The 17345-nt window shown below is 45.3% G+C and overlaps 1 protein-coding gene across 1 annotated transcript in view; it reads left to right on the top strand.

The window, feature by feature from the left end:
* PNPT1 (polyribonucleotide nucleotidyltransferase 1) overlaps positions 1 to 17345 on the top strand; it is a 44798-nt gene that overhangs the window by 13774 nt on the left and 13679 nt on the right. Inside the window, exons 9-18 of the mRNA XM_075535204.1 lie at positions 704 to 890; positions 2324 to 2375; positions 2702 to 2759; positions 9162 to 9258; positions 9740 to 9842; positions 12737 to 12807; positions 14274 to 14310; positions 15120 to 15186; positions 15269 to 15358; positions 16253 to 16306. Of these exons, the coding sequence (XP_075391319.1) occupies positions 704 to 890; positions 2324 to 2375; positions 2702 to 2759; positions 9162 to 9258; positions 9740 to 9842; positions 12737 to 12807; positions 14274 to 14310; positions 15120 to 15186; positions 15269 to 15358; positions 16253 to 16306 (816 nt within the window). The remainder of the gene's footprint in view (positions 1 to 703; positions 891 to 2323; positions 2376 to 2701; positions 2760 to 9161; positions 9259 to 9739; positions 9843 to 12736; positions 12808 to 14273; positions 14311 to 15119; positions 15187 to 15268; positions 15359 to 16252; positions 16307 to 17345) is intronic.

The following is a 17345-nucleotide window of genomic DNA, read 5'->3' as shown; positions in this document are numbered from 1 at the left end:
TCCCACAAAAAGCCACTACAGGGCTTCCCCAGTTAACTTTGCACAGGAGTTGAGCTTTGTAAAAGCGTAAGCAAACCCTGGCAGGGTCTGCGAGAAAGAGTCCCTGCCAGGAATCCCCACCATCTGCGCCAGAATTAGACAAAGTGGCAATGGGTCCGAATTAAGTGGGAGTCAAATTAGTTATCAAAAAAGAAAACATTTGTGATACCCTTGCTGTGTTGGATATTTCTAAAGTTCACTTAAAATACAAAGGGGCTTCACAAAGTTTGTGGGAAAATTCCACTGTCTTTTCATTCAACTTCTTCACAAACCATTTAAAGCCCCCTTGTGTTAAAATAAGGTGTAAACCCTCACTTAAATCACAACCAAAAAATCCTTAAATTAGTACATGCGATTGTACACCTTTAAAGGGTGAATCTCGTGATATGTGAATTATTTCTTAATAAAGCTGTTATGAAAATGTAAGTATATGCATAGTATCTTTCATTATTTTATGAGAAATGCCTCGTTAAATACAAGAGATGCAGCTAGCAGGACCCGCCTCTTCAGTTACTGCTATTTTGTATTTCGGAAGTTTGTTGATTCCGAGGAAAGATACCGAAAGAGTAGTTTGAACTCGTCGTGTTGATGTGCCAGCGTGGTGTGTAAAGATGCTGTGCTGAGACAGGCCCAACAGCAATGCCCGTCTGTTCTCCCGTCACAGTCATGTTGGAAGCCTCTGCGGAGAACGTCTTGCAGCAGGACTTTTGCCATGCTATCAAAGTGGGCGTGAAGCATACCCAACAGATCATCCAGGGCATCCAGCAGCTGGTCCGAGAAAGTGGAGTTACCAAGCGGACACCTCAGAAGCTATTTACTCCCTCACCAGAGATTGTGAGACACGTCCAAAAGTAAGAACCTCTCCTTATTCCGTACACATTGAAATTGTCACCACCCGCCCTCCTAGGAAAAAATGCCCATAGAATCTCTGCCCGTGTGTTGCTTCGTAAGTAGCACTGTACTATTTATGAGTCATTGCCATACGTGCCAGCTCTGCCGCTCAAGCAAGGATGAGCTCACGTGCCTCTTCCCCGCCTGACCCTAAGATTGACTCTCAAAAAACGGGAAGAATACGCTGGCTATTTAAGATACAGACAGTCCTGGTGGAGGTGTCGTCAGGGAGAAGAGAACACAGCATAGGGTGCTTGACTGTCTGGTGAACTTTTCAGAAGAAGTCTTACATACCTGCCCAGCACATGGACAAGCGCTCAGTAAGTACACGTGCATCACCAGAACATTCTTTCCTATTCCTTGAAATAATGTGAAAAGTTCCTGTGTGTGCCCTTCGCATCAGTCCCTTAAGAAGCCATGGTGGCTTAGTGGGTTCTATGTTGACCGCTAACTCCAAGGTCAGCAGTTCAAAAACACCAACCGCTCCTCAGGCGACACATGAGGCTTTCTACCCCCTCGAGACCTTGGAAACCCACAGGGGTTTCCCTGTCCTGTGGGATCGCGATGAATCCGAATCAACGCGATGCCAGTGAGTGCAGTTTGGATCAGTCTTCTTGGCCAGCAGTCAGATTTATTCAAGTTGACACCCCACCCCCCCAAAAAAAAAAGCTTCCTACAATAACTGAGCAAAAATGGATCGAACTGAGAAAAGCAAGAGATTTAAAAGTGTTGGGGAGATGTTTTTTTAATACTTCTAATCTTGTTGGTGGATTTGTTGTAAAGTTTTAAAAATCTGTTTTTTCTCTGCTTTACAAATGTTTTATTTTCATGTTATATATTAGTATATACAATGTGTCAGGTGATGTATCTGGGGGTCCGGGCTTTAAAGATATATCTGTACCTTCTCTAAGATTATAAAGATAGCCATACATGTTTTATTACGGAACTTCTTTATTTTCATTTTATACATTTACATTTTTTGTGTTCTATCTAAGAAGTAAGAATAAGGTTTCAGTTCTTCATGGTTTTGTGTTGCTATGCTTTTTAATTTTCCCTCCAAATGACTAAGCATTTACCCATAGCACTGGTTCCTAAGATGTTGTTTCCCCTCACTAACGTGATTAAAATGTGGAAATGGTCTACTTATCCAGGTGGCTGTTGCTTTTGAGGGAATATGCTTATTCCTGTAACTATTTGAATTTGCTATTCTGTTTATTAAAATTTCTGATCTCCATCATATAATATGTAACAAACAGATTTGCAAATAGAGTATATGTTAATTATTTATGGAATATATTAACTCTTTTTTTTTAATTCCAGTTTTGTTTGCGACAGGAACTGCTTCATGTTCCCAAACATTGTTGTACTAACATTTGTTTTATGTTTAAAATAGACTTGCCACGGAACGACTTTATGCTGTTTTTACAGATTATGAACATGACAAAGTAGGTATAACTGGATTTTTGTCTTCATAATTACTCTGAGAGTCTCATTTTGTCATATCTCACCTTATTTTGCTTGTAAACATTAGGCTGTTTTTTGAAACATCTCTAAACCAAGCTTATGGGGTAAAAAACAGTTGTGTCTCCATTCTCCCTATGTTTATTAATAGAAGTTTTAGGGAAATATGTAAATATATATCAGTGAATTATACGAGCAAAATTGCTTCTGAATCAACAACCAGTTCTAATTTTTCAAAGAATGCCACCAACTTAGAACCTGTGATTGAATGTTGCCATGCCATAACAGCTGAACTCGAGCTTTCTTCTAGATTTCCAGGGACGAAGCTGTGAACAAGATACGCTTAGAAACTGAGGAACAACTAAAAGGTAAAAATAAATAAATAAATAGTTTTTAAAGTTAAAAACCTATTTAAAGGAAGTAGAGAGTTTTTTATATTGACTCTCAGACCTTATCAAAACCTTTTTCTTTTCACTGCTACACTTTCTCCATCGCTCCTCAGTCTGGTCTTTAGTAAGCTTACAGTCATGATCTCTAACAGGATTACTGTTAACGTATAAGAACATGCCTAACACTGTACTGAACATGCATGCACTGAGCACCACGCATGTGAATGTGAAGTATACATGAGCGTCTCTGAATCAGACTCTTACTTTGGGTATAGCTTGCAACATGTAAGCCAGCAAGCACCGTACAACAACAGACTGGCAGCTGGTGGGATTCTCAGACACGTCGCTGTGCCCATGCAGACCCTATACACGGAACAAGAAGTGCTTGTTCATGGTTCAGCATTGGAAAGGGTGTTATTTGTGAGCAGAGTAAATGTCCGAGATGCTGACTAGCTGAAGAACTCAGGAAGACTCCGACAGACTGATGTCAGATAGCACAAGCTTGCTTGCTCTTAATGAAGGTGAGTTGAAGTATTTACTGATGAAGATTAAAGAATACAGTGTGAATTACAACTGAACAAAGGGAAATGAAAATTCTCACAACTGACTATCATGTGATACCGGTAAGAAAATTTAACTTGGCAACCATTTCAAAAATCTACAAGGAGTTAAGAAAGTAAAGGATGAATGGCATTGGGTAATTCTGCTGCCAGAGCCTTTTAAAGAGCAAACCTGTCACTTCAATGAGTAAGGTGTAACTGACTAGAATCTTTTAGGTCACTGCATACCCATGAAAGCTGGGCCCTGTAGGTCAATGAAAAAGATTTGATACATTGAATATATCATGCACTGACAGATGAACACACAAGTCACTCTTAGAAGAAATATAAGCAGAACATTCCTTATAAGAAAGGATGGGAAGATTTTGTCTTGCGACTTAGGAAAGACCAATTGCTGAGAAAGGATATTCTATTTCATAAAATAAGGGCTCAGCAAAAACAAGAGAAACTCAATCAGATGGATGGTCACAATCAAGAGACAGAATGGTCAAAAATAAAACATGGGGTAAAATTTCTTATAGAGTCCAGAGTCACAAATTTATCATTTTTAGACAAGTATCACCAACAACTTAGCAGAGATCAGGAGACAAATGCAGGGACAAAACCAGAGTCTCAATGTCAGAATTAAATAAAACCAAAAAAATTTCAGAACTAGTAAGACAAAAGAAGTAGAAAGAGCAAGAGAAATGCTCAGCAGCAACAGAGCAGAGATTGATTGAACAGCAGGATGGTTGAACTAGAAGACAATACCATCAAGTCTCACAAGAAAGAGCAACAAAAAGACAGCACACCCAAAAGAAAATATGAAATTTTGTTATGGAATCTTAACAATTATTGGAATCCCAGAGCAGCATAACAGCAACAAAGGCATAGAAAGGATTTTCCCAAAGGTATTCAGCATTGTCTAGTAAATACAGGACGCGACATGGACCTCGATTCAAAGATACACTAAAAGGTCAGAACCTAATAGAATTCTTGAAACCAAAGACAAGGGTGGAGTTCTGAAAGGTGCAAGATAAAGCACAGTCCCACAGGTCTCGTGCCAGGAGGCATGCCATCATCCATTTCTCCCCAGCAGCTCTGGAAGCCAGAAGATATTGGAGTGATAGGTACTAAAAAACTGAACGACAACAATCGCAACCAGGAGTTATTTTTCCAAGAAAGTTGTTATTCAAAAATGAGGGAAACTTAGATATTCCCCAGTGTGTTAGTATGGGTACACTAGAGAAACAAAATTCATAGACACATATTTTATAAGAGAGTTTTATATAAAGGGTAAGCGTGCATTAAGAAAGCATCCCAACCTAGTCCAGTCCAAGCCCATAAGTCCGACATTAGCCCATATGTCTGACACCAGTCTATAAAGTCCTCAATCTCACAAAACACATGCAATGATGCCAAATGCAGAAGGAAAGCTGAATCAGCATGGGGGCTTCTCAGCACTGGCAGGGGTCTCCACGTGGCTGCTCCAGCACCCAGGGCTGCATCAGGGTAGGGCCATGGGACTTCTCAGGGAGTCTCGCAGGAAGTGAACCTTGCCAACTGAGGCACAGAACTAGCTAAGGCAGCTGCACACTGAGCCATTTATCTCTCGCCTTTCAGTTAAACTACCTTTCAATGAATCCCACGTGTGTTCATCGGCCAGGTTGGCACAATAAGCCCTAACTGTCACACCCCGTAAACAAGCTCTGAGAATTCGCCACAGCCCAACCAACTCTGCAAGTGTGGTTCAAGGGATCACTCCAAAGGGAGTGGCAGTAACATTAAGTAAATACTCATTTCTTTACATCGGAAAAAAGAAGGGTGTCCCAAAAACGCTAGCAATTAGAAGGACTAAGCTCCAGCTAGACCAGAGTGGGTACACTGGTACGGATAAGAGCTGGAAACAGGGAATCCAGGACAGATAAACCCCTCGGGACCAATATTGAGAGTAGCGATACCAGGAGGGTAAGGAGAAGGTGGCAGGGAAAAGGGGAACTGATCATAATGATCTATATATAACCCCTGGCCTGGGGGACAGACAACAGAAAAGTGGGTGAAGGGAGACATCAGACAGTGGAGGACATGACAGCATAATAATTTGTAAGTTATCAAGGGTTTGTGAGGATGGGGAAGGGAGGGGAATAATGAGCTGATACCAAGGGCTCAAGTAGAAAGAAAATGTTTTGAAAATGATGGTAACAAATATGCTTGACACGATGGATGTATGGATTGTGATAAGAGTTGTACAAGCCCCCAATAAAATTTATTTTTAAAGGACTAAGCGTAGAGTTTGAAGAAATAGGCTCAATAATTAAGTCCTTCCAACTATACAACAAACATCACGTTTTTAAGAAAGAATTACAAAGCTAACATGAAATGACAGTTGTGTAAAGCGGAAATGTTTCCAAAAGCTGAAGAAACATGAAGCACTCACTTGTCCGTGCCAGGAAATCCAGAAGACAGCTACTTGGCCACCCGACTGGAAGAGATCCATATTTGTGCCCATTCCAAAGAAGAGTGACCCCACGGAATGTTCAAATTATACAACAATACCATTGATCTCGCACCCTAGTAAAATGTGACTGAAGATCATCCAACAACTGTTGCAGCAGCACACTGACAAAAATGCCAGGCGTTAAGGCTGGATTCAGAAGAGGACGTGTAACTGAGAATATGACTGCTGGCGTCAGATGGGTCTTGGCTCAAAGCAGGGACACCAGAAAGATGTTTACGTGTGTTTCGCTGACTGTGCAAAAGCATTTGGCTATGTGGACCTTAATAAACTGGATAACCTTGAGAAGAATGGGCAATCCGGAGTACTTCATTGTGTTCATGAGGAACTTGTACATAACTCAAAAGGCAGGGGTGCAAACCAAACAAGGAATACTGGCTGCATGGTTTAAACTCAGGCAAAGAGTGTGTGTCGAAGTTGTAGCCTCTCACCATATTTGTTCCCTCTATATGCCGAGAATTCCTCCGAGAAGCTGGGTTATGTGATGCAGAACACGCATCAAGATCGGAGGAAGGCCTATTAGCCCCCTGCAGTATGCAGGTGATGGCACCCTGCTTGCTGGCACTGAGGAAGACTTGAAGCACTTGCTGGTGAAAATCGAGGATTGTAGCCTTCAGTGTGAATTTCAACCACAATCCTCATAACTGGACAAAATAGGTAACATCGTGATAAATGGAGAAATGGTTGTGCAGGATTTTGTCTTGCTTGGATCTATAAGTAATGTTCATGGAAGCAACAGTCAGGAGATAAGAAGCCGTGTTGCAGTAGGTAAACCTGTTGTACAAGACCTCTTTAGAGTACTGAAGAGCAAGAATGTTACTCTTGAGGACTACAGTGCACCTGACCCATCCCATGGGATTTGTCTACGGAATACAGAAGACGGTGGAAGAAGACATGCATGTGAATTGTGCTGCTGGGGAAGAATCCTGAAAGGACCATGGAGTGCCGAATGGACAAACCGATATGTATTAGAGGCAGTACGTCCAGAGTGCTCCTTCGAGGGAAGGATGGTCATATTGTCAGGAGACGGGCTGCAGGAGGACAGTTTGCTTGGTAAAGTGGAGGGGCAGCCTCGAAGAGGAAGGATTGACACGGGGGCTGCATCTCTGGGCTCAGGCAAGGAACCATGTGAGGATGGTGCAGGGTCAGCGTTGACTCGATGGCTCCTGTGAATACAGACGGGCCGCCAGAAATGGGGGGAGGAGGAGGGCATATCTGAAATAGACTCCCTATGGGAACGTTGTGTGTCAGCTGTTGTTCCAGTTGTAAATTGTGTAATGAAATATGGCAACCACCATAGAGGAGCATTAAAAAAAAACAGCAAAAAGTCTCATCACAAGAAAGTAGCAAACCACTGAATAAAGAAATAGGAAAATTAGGGAGGTAGACTAATTAAAGAGGGGCGTGGGAAGTCAATTACTGCGTGCCGTCACGACAGCACAGCCGCAGTGAAAACGTGGTGTGGGTTTCACATAGACAAACTGGTATATCGGTAGGAACAGGTGCATGCACAGGTAACAAAAGTAATGGTAGGTACACGTGCAGTGTTGGTTGTTATACCCACTGCCAAAGAGCCGGTCTCTGGAAGAACTGTAGCCAGACGCTCCTTAGCCGTGACCATGGGTGAGGCTTCGTCGCACTTGGATAAGTTACCAGGAGGGCCCAGTCCCTGGAAAAGGACACCATGCGTGGTAAAGAGTCAGAGTAAGGAGGAGCACCCTCATGGGGACGGAGTGGCCAGGTGGCTTCAGACATAATGTCACTGGCGAGGGTGTTGCAGGACCTCACGGTGTCTCCTTTCTCCTTCCATTGTTGCCTAGACGAGTGAGCTGCACCTAACAAGGTCTCGGGCTCCTGGCAGCCCTGTGAGCTGTACTGCGTTTCGGAGGCTCACTCCCTGGAGCAAGCAGCAGTATCTTCCCCCCTGCCTGGCCGGTGGGTCTCGATGCCCAGCCTGTGGCTCCTTTAACAACATACCGTATATACTCGAGTATAAGCCAACCCGAATATCACCCGGGGTAGCCAGTTCCCACAAAAACTGCATTAAAGATGTGCTGGAAAACGGCTTATACACGAGTATATACATTAAACTTTTAAAAAACAAAGCCACTACCACGGGGCCAATTCCTACTCAGTCCCCCCCCCCCCAGTCTAATGTTGACGGGGCTGTGAACCTTCACCAGAGCAGAGAGCAGCAGTATCTTTGTCCAAGGACTGCCGATAGATTTCAGCCAGCGACCTCGTGGTTCGCAGGACAATGCTTACCTGACTGCGCCAACAGGTCCTTGGATGTTTGTCTTCTTTCGTTTTGTTATTAACAACAGCACACGAGTGGGCAAGCGTATATATTTACTGAAATCTATTGGTACTCTAGATAGCCAAACACCTTCTAACCCTGGTGTTCTGTGTTTGAAGACCCAGAGCCTTGGTCTCAGTAGCAGTCGCGAACATCATCTTCCGCGATACGGTAGAGTGAGTAGGGTCTGGAGTCCTGCACGCTTGTGAGCAGCTACCCAAGACACAAGCGGGCGTCTGCTCTCCGGGAACAAGCAGAGGACAACAAAGTGCAGAGGAAAAGGGCGTCCGCCCGAGATACAACCTCATCCACCCAGAGAGCAGACAAAGTCGTTACTGCCTGGGGGTCGCGATAGTTAGTCCCAGATTGAATGGGAGAAAAATAGGGAGAACTCAAGTTCTTTTAAAAATGTGTAGCAAAAATAATAATAATAAATAAAAATGTGTGTGTTTGTATGTCTGTATAAACAGTGCTCTAAAACAATCAGGGTAAGACCAAAAAGTCAATTCCTCAAAGCAAAGGGAGCAGAGTGAAATGATACGGGGACAAGAGAACCTGGGTACTAAGAAGGGAGCCCAAAGAGAGCAAACAACAACTAAGACTGTTGACACGCTGTGAAAACACAACCAGCGGCACCTCACCTGACAGTTCGTGTGGAGATTGTCAAGTAGAAACCTAGTTTGCTGTGTCCAATTTCAGCAAATACTCACCGAGATACGATCTTAAAGTAAAAGAGTTGACAGGCAAAGGTGAAAGTTCCCGAAACAGGAACAAGGGTGACTCCTTCAACCTGCCGGGCCTTTTCCCCCACGCTGCCCGGGCCTGCTGTGGGCATCAGTGGGTGCTCCTGCCACAGCAGGCGCGTGCTCAGGAGCTGTGGGTTCCCGTACTGATGCTAACGGTGCCTGCGTGTGGCTCATCCCTGCTGTGTGCCTGAAGACAGTGCTCGGCCGATTTCCTTAGGGATTCTCATTCCCTGGATGCTTGTTTTCCAAAAAGAGAAAACCCTTTACTTTGTCTTCTTTCTATAGAAAAGTTTCCAGAGGCTGATGCATATGACATCATCGACTCCTTCAATGTGGTTGCAAAGGAGGTCTTTCGGAGTATTGTTTTGAACGAATACAAAAGGTACATGCGCTTTGCTGACGGGTTTGAAGCATATGTGCTTGCTCTGCAAGCTGATTGTAGCCCAAGTGCTGCAGCACGAAGCTTGCACTTTGGAGTTGTTGTTGCTTAACAAGTGAACAGTGAAGGATGGTGATATTTGTTTCTCAAATTGCACCCGTGACAGGGCTTGTGCAGGCGGCGTGGATGCACCGGACCGTGTGTCAGGTGTGTGCACAGCCTCAGCTGGGCACTGGAGTGATTCATCGCTCGTTTTTCTTACTGCAGGTGGCGGGGTCCTAAGCACTGAGAGTCTCCTTCACGGGTTTTAGGGTCAGGCTCAGGCATCTAGTGTTTTTAAGAAGCCCCACGGGTGATTATGCTACCCAGTTGGAGAGGAGAACTTCCTGGTGGCAATAAAGAGACAGGGTGTGATATTTGGTTTGTGCCCCCCCCCCCTTGATTTCCAGCACTGCTTCATATACTTCATTTCCTCTTCCTATAGGTGTGATGGTCGTGATTTGACTACACTCAGGGATATAAGTTGTGAGGTAGATGTGTTTAAAACTCTTCATGGATCAGCATTATTTCAGAGGGGGCAAACACAGGTAATTATGTTTAAAAAAACTACAATTATTTACCAATTTAGAATGCTGTAATTAGTTGTAAAGCAGAATTACATAATATAGTTGCTCTAGTTTTGTCTCACAGGAAATGGAATATCTGCTCATCTTATACCTAGACACCTGACAAATGCTTTCACCTACTTCACTGAGGTATAGTTGCGGTGTAGCTCTCTGCATCTATGAAGTATGTGCTTGATAACCACAAACTGGAGACTTGCAGTCATCATGATTGTGAACCTCTCACGCTCCCACTTGAAATGCCTCCCCTGGCTTCTCTCGCTCGTCCTCAGGCAACCCCTGACCTGCCCTTGTCAGTGTAGATTAGTTTGCATTTCAGAGAATGAGCTGGTAGAACTTTCTTTTTTTTTTTTTAAACAATTTATTAGGGGCTCATACAACTCTTATCACAGTCCGTACATATACATACATCAATTGTATAAAGCACATCTGTACATTCTTTGCCCTAATCATTTTCTTTTTTTTTTCTCCTCTTTTTTTACATTTTATTAGGGACTCATACAACTCTTATCACAATCCACACATATACATACATCAATTGTATAAAGCACATCTGTACATTCCCTGCCCCAATCATTCTCAAAGCATTTGCTCTCCACTTAAGCCCTTTGCATCAGGTCCTCTCTTTTTTTTCCCCTCCCTCCCCGCTACCCCCTCCCTCATGTGCCCTTTGTAATTTATACATCGTTATTTTGTCATATCTTGCCCTATCCGGAGTCTCCCTAGAACTTTCTTTTTAACCTCAACCACACAGAATGGAATCGCCCACGCTCCTCAGGGTGCCGCCGCGTATGTGGTCGTTGGTCGCCTCTGTAGTCTGAGTCGCCTTCCCTGGCACAGGCACCCCTCTGGATCTTCACCTTCAGGCACAGCCTCTGTTCTGTGTGGGTTTATCCACTCGTTGCCGCTGCTCTTGCCAATTTTGCCAATCAGATGGATACAAAATGGGGAGAGAATTTCTATTTCCCTGATTACCAGCAAGGCTAAACTTTGTCGTTGTTGCTTTTTCATTAAATTGTCACTGTGTACTGGTTGAAAGGTGACAGAGCGCATCATTAGTTTCACATCTAAAGACTGACACCCGTTTTGCTTCATCTCATTCATTGCGATCCCCTCGCTGTAGCCACTTATCCTGCCTCCTCCCGGTCGGTGCTCCCTGTTTCCAGTCCCCCTTTCTGAGCTTTGCCTGTAAGTAAAGAACACCCCCTGGGTCTCACACAGCTGATGATGTCTGCACACTTCACAGGTGTTGCTGTTCCCCTTGGGGACCTGGCCAAACACCTTTCCCTGTCACCCTGGGGTGCTGCACCCTCCGGGGAGGCCTCTGCAGAGATGCCGCCCCTTAGACAGCAGTGCCACCCTGCTGCGGCTTTCCTCTGGGCCCCCTTGCCTGTCACATCCCCGAGCCCTCTTGGTTGGTTTTCGAACCTTGACATTTACTGTGTGTGTCTTGGTGGTAATTTTTTTAATGTTTAATTATTCATTCTTTGTTTGAAGGAACCCAGATTTGCAGTTTCCTTCGTTTTTAGCTTTGTCTAGGATGGCCTGCTGTCTGTCCAGAGTACAGCTGAGCTCCTAGCGTCAGTGTAGTCCTCTGTCCCTCTCCTCGGCTGTGGTGTGTATGTGTAGAGAGCTGCTTAAGAAACCCTGCTGCCCTCAGGTCAAAGCCCTGTGCACTCACTTCCCTTCCTCAGCTCCCAGGCTTCGCTGTCCTACTAAGTCCTTGGTGACCCGGAGTCCACTCCTCTGCCCGGCCTGAGGGAAAGCCTCCGCAGCAGGCCAAGTCCACGCTGACATGTGCCAGTAATCTGCTTGTGCGCCTTGACTTGGGGGCCATCTCTGTCACGTGCAAAGTTTATAAACGTGTTTCTGAACTCAGTTCTCTGCCATCTTTTTGTGTTTCCTGGGCCAGTATGACCACGCGAAAGTTTCGAGTAGAAAATAAAAGAAATAAAGATCAACTGAAAAGCATGTAGGTGGGAAGCGTGAGGGCGATTTAGGGTGTCGACGCCGCCGGACTTTCGTGGTGTTCTTGTGAATATTTTGAAGATCTAAATTTTCCTCTTCAAATTGGGCAGTAAACATTGCAGAATACATTTTAATATATAGAAGTCAATAGATAATTCATGTTAAATATTTCATAGGTGAAGTTGACTCCAAGCTTCTGTATAAGATAAAAATGTAACTTCTTTTAAGACTTTCTGTGAACGAGTGGCGAAGTTGTGTCGTTTTCTAACAAGCCTGGAACATTTTCGTTTCGATAAAGGAGTCTGAAGTCTGAAGACCTATCTGGGCTTCGGAACATTTGAATCTCTATTGTGCCAAACTCACTACCAGTCTGGTGATGTTGGCTCACAGCAACCTCGTAGGAAAGCGTGGCTTGTCCTGTGTCTGCAGGGGCCGTGGCTCTTTGTGAGAGAAGTCTCGTTCTCCTGCAGAGCAGTGGGGGCTCAAAGAGCTTCCATGGTGGGTAGCAGTGGAACGGACCCACGCCCCCGCCAGCAGGGCTCCTGTGTCACTGTACAGTTGTCCTATTTCTGGCCCCTTTTTAAGGCAACAAGTTGGAACAGCCTATTCTTCAGTTCCTAATAAAAGTGAAGTGATCCTGGAGAAATTTCAAGTTCATGTCCTTTGCCCTGTTCCGCTATCTTTGGATCGCCCTCCCCAGCTCTGCCCGCACACCACCTGGCGAACAGTGAGGTGTGCACGTAATGCCCCTGTCCGTAGCCGGAGCGCTCGCCGGGCCATGCCTGTAGAGGAGGTGCTCACGCCCTGCTTTTCAGGAGCTACTTGGGGTCTTTATCTTTACTATAAGTACAGTAAAGACTCTGAGGACTTTTTCTTCTCTTCCTTTCCAGGTGCTTTGTACTGTTACGTTTGATTCGCTGGAATCCAGTCTTAAATCCGACAGAATTATAACAGCTATAAAGTAAGCTTGCGATTTTAGATGACGGCGTGCTCAGTCACTTACATTTGCATAGTGCTGCATCTCGCAGCGACATTCATCTCCGTGCTGCACCCTGCTGTTTGCATCATGGAGATTTTAAGCCAGACTTTGAGCTGATACCTCCCCGGCCAGTCATGGGCAGCACAGTGAAATTGGAACAGACCCGAACCTGTAAACCGTGGGTGGGGGGGGGGGGGAGGACGGCGGGGACTAATCACAGCGCAGAGCCCGGAAGGGGCTCTTCCAGGGCCTTTCTCTCTGAAGCCTTTGGTGTCCTTTTCTTATAAGATGCCGACACTTGACTGCCGGTCCTCTCTAAGCCCTTTAATCTGAAGGAGTGTGGGTTTCAGGTTTCTTCCTCAGGCCTGCAGATTGTGACCTGACTGGGGACTTCTCTGATCCTGCTGCACCTAAGCTCCCAAACCTATTCGACCTGTCACCCCCTTTCCAGAAAAAAATTTATACAGTGCCCCCCCCTAACCATGAAAAGCTTTTGTACTCTATCTTGTGATCCAGGATAAAGTGTGGGCATCTGCTTTCTCAGCTGCCCTTTTTCCATAATCTCTGAGGGAGGAAGACTGGGCTTCCTATTCGAACCTGACTCGTAGTGACCCTACAAGACAGGGTGGGACTGCTCAGTTGAGTGTCTGCGAGTCTTGGCCTGAGTGGAAAGTCCTGTCTTTCTCCCACAGAGCGGCTGGTGCTTTTGAACTTCCAGCCTTGCAGCAGCCTACCCCCAGGGCTCTGATTTCCACTTGTACCGGGTCCCTGCTTTCCCCCATTGTGAGTAAATCTGTTGTCCTGCTTCCAAGAATTAGGTCTTTCTCATCCTTATTCTTCCCCATTGTTCTAGATAGATTCACAGCTGTTCTCTTTTCAATCCCCAAAGATGTCTGCCTCTCAGATTTTCTGATTATCCTCCCCAGTGTCATCTCAGTTACTGGTCTCGCTGTCGAAAGGAAGGCTTGATTAGTGTGGTACAACACTCAGGATTCCTGCAGTGGACTGCCTACCGTCCTGCTACCCAAATCTAGATATTTAAGGGTTTGACTTTGAAGCTTTTTTTTCCTTCTGAATCAATATAGAATTCATGCATAAGCTTTTTTTAAACTACTCTAGGGGGAGGAAGGAAACAAAAGGAGCAGATTCCAAGGGCTCAAATAGAAAGTGAATGTGTACAAAATGATGATGCCAACGCATGTACAAATACGCTTGGTGCAATTGATGTGCAGAATGTTGTAAGAGCTGTAAGAGTCCCCAGTGAAATCATTTAACTTTTAAAAAAACTATGGCATTCATTTTATAATATCTCTGATTATCTTTTTAAACCAACTCCAGTAATAACCAATTGTACTGTTTAAATTCCTTATAGCTTTTGTTTGTTTGTTTGTTGAAATCAATTTGTTTGCATTTATCTGATATCTTACTATGCATGCTTTCCTTTGTAGCGGAGTGAAAGATAAAAATTTCATGCTTCACTATGAGGTAAGGCCCGTGTGCTCCTTCCACAGTGAATGCCCGGGCGCCTCTGCTGGGCCCCAGCACTGCCGTGTTCATGACTAGCTTGTAAGGTCCATGTGCTCCTTCGTGAATGCCCGGGCGCCTCTGCTGGGTCCCAGCACTGCCGTGCTCATCACAAGCTTTGGCAGTGATCACCTCCTTGCATGTCTCAGCACATCCTTAGATACTCTCCTTCAGCCGGCCCATTTCAGAGTCTGTGTTGTATGTGCTTCACCCCAGGGATGCGCAACCTGACCTGCAGCAGTCCCAGCCTCCTGCCTGCACACTGGCAGCTATTTCCGTTTCTCCTGTGATCGTCTTGGGGTTCAGAAACCAGAATAGCGGATCTTTCTGGGGCACCTTCCAATTTTTAAATGGTTGCACCTGAATCATGTTGGTCTTATTTCCTTTTAACAATGCATTGGTCGCATGCTCTGGCTGAAATAGATCTTTTTCTACGTTAAATAATTTCTTTGCTAAGAACAGAAAAGATGCACACCTGTATCGGAAAGGTCTACATTTTCTCAGTATGCGTTTTTTGTCTGAAAGCACACTTGTTCTCACCACCACAGACATTGGGGGAATGTGTGGTGTAACTCCTCGTAATCCTCTCCCCTCCTCCTGAGTCATCGGCACCAGGAATGGCTATTTGGGGCCAATTTCAGTATATATTTTTGATGATCAACCATTTTTTGCATAGGTGTTAGTGTGTATATTTTTTTTAAACAAAAATGGGCTTGTCCCATTGTGTAGCGTGTTGTTCTTTGTGCTGAGTTGTGGTTTGTTTTGTTCAGTTTCCTCCTTATGCAACGAATGAGACTGGCAAAGTGACTGGTGTCAACAGGAGAGAGCTCGGGCACGGTGAGTGGAGACGTGCCACCTGACGTGCTGCGCCAAGCACGGCAGCAGGCGTGTGCGCTCACGGCTGTCTCTCTGCCTCCAGGTGCCCTGGCGGAGAAAGCTCTGTTTCCTGTCATCCCCAAGGATTTCCCGTTCACGATTAGAGTCACCTCGGAAGTACTCGAGTCAAACGGTACCGGCGGCTTTTCATCCTTGGTGTAAAAAACCCATTCTGTGTTACCATCAGAAGCATGTCACATTCTCTGGCCTGAATGAATAAGTTGTTCTAAAAGCAGTATATAACAGCTATTTCTCTTCAAGTATCACTAATATAATCTGAGGTTGATTGTTTGGTTCGTTTTTACAAACGAATCTCAGAGCAAGGCTGTCCCGACTGCAGAGAGGTGTAACGAAGGAGTGGGACACCACCACGGGGGATGTGGGGCGGAAACATCTGACCTAACTCAAAGTCGGCCCATGAATCGAAACAGAATAGAGTCACCGAAGCAGGAAGGGCATGTGTTCCCAAAGGTCCAGCAGATACAGAAAGCCCAAGAGCCACAGGTTTTAAAGAAGAAACACTGGAGAAGCTCCTGATGTAAACGAAAACCTACATTCTCAACTGGGTGTGAGCGGGCTAATGTGATCTGGGCCACCTGAGAGAGCCAGTGCCCTATGTCCTTTTTCATACGGTTAAGTTGACAGGAGAGGTGTGTTTGTCCCTCTCAGAGGTCCCTTAGGGCCACAATCTCGTCACAGCCCTGTTTAATAGCGCACTGTGGTGATAGGCAGGCTCTGCCTGTGTCCAGTTCAGTAGCTGTTGTGACTAGCGCAGCGGAGGGACTCAAGCTTAGAAGTTTTCATTCATTTCCAGGCAAGTAGCCAAGTGTGTTGGACCCTGCAGCTCTGTGTTTGGTTTACTTGGGCCTCGTGTGCTTTTACACGAAGGGAAAGAAAGTTGAGTGGTCAGCATTAAAGGTGCTCTCCATCAAACAAGCGGAGGGAAAGAAAGTTGAGTGGTCAGCATTAAAGATGCTCTCCATCAAACAAGCGGGTGCCCTTTAAAGTCACTATCTCTTTGTCACAGGGTCGTCCTCGATGGCATCCGCATGTGGTGGAAGCTTAGCACTGATGGATGCAGGTAAAAGAATCATGTCTCCCGTCTACTGGCGAGCGCTTTATATGAACTTGTGAGGTGTAAAGATGAGATTTTTTAAGTTGGATTTTAGTGGGCTTAGAGAGGCTAGATTACCTAACCTGAGCAGCATCACAAATGGTTGTGAAGGACCTTCACCCATTCCCTTACCTCTGGAATTCTTCGCTTTTGCCAAAGTCAATATACATTTGAAAATTATTTTCTCGCCTCAGTGACCCAATGAACTGCCTTGCCTTTCAAAAGATGAAGAGCTCTGGGTTGGATTCCACTCACCAGGGAGGTTTTGTTGGTAACCAGAATATTAAGAACCCTAGTGAAAGCAACCAACTGATGGTGAACCATGAGCTGAATAATTCTGCTAACCCAAGGGGGTAGACTTCAGAACTCACGGAAGACTTGGCTACAAGTGGTTGGGGGCAATGCCAGGGACCGCAACAGCAAATGGGAGAGCCAGCACCGTAGGAGGGCCTCCAAACCAGTCTCTACCAAGCAGTCATCAGCTACTAGTGAACGAAAGCTAAGAAGCCTAATACACTGAAGAAGTCACCCTGGAAGTTCTCCAATAAGCTCATCCATTAAAAATACTGGTATGAAAGATGGAGAGGGGGCATAGCCAGGAATGCCGAGAGAGAATGAGGTCAACATATGCTCTCAGCAGCGACTAACACTTGGAACAGGTGAAAGCAAAAGAAGCTAAGGGTATTTTTCTGTTGCGTTCAATGGAAGGAAAATGTCGTCTTATGGTTAAGGTACCTGGTGGTGTAGGGTTACATCTTGAGCTTGCTAACTGCCAGGTCAGCCATTGGAAACCACCCACGGAGAAAGACGGGGCTTTCTACTCCTGGAAAGAGTTCCGGTCCTGATACTCACAGGAGCAGTTCTGCCCCGTGCTGTAGGGTGCCTGGGACCCGGCATCACCTTGTTGGCAGTGCGCCTGGTGTCTGGGGGTGGTAGAATGCTAAGGAGCCCTGGTGGCACTGTGGGGTAAGCCGACATGCTGGTGCGCCCTTTGCTGTTTTAGACC

The sequence above is a fragment of the Tenrec ecaudatus genome, chromosome 17 (genome assembly GCF_050624435.1).
Source record: "Tenrec ecaudatus isolate mTenEca1 chromosome 17, mTenEca1.hap1, whole genome shotgun sequence".
Lineage (NCBI taxonomy): Eukaryota > Metazoa > Chordata > Mammalia > Afrosoricida > Tenrecidae > Tenrec > Tenrec ecaudatus.
This window is presented reverse-complemented; position numbering and strand designations above follow the sequence as displayed.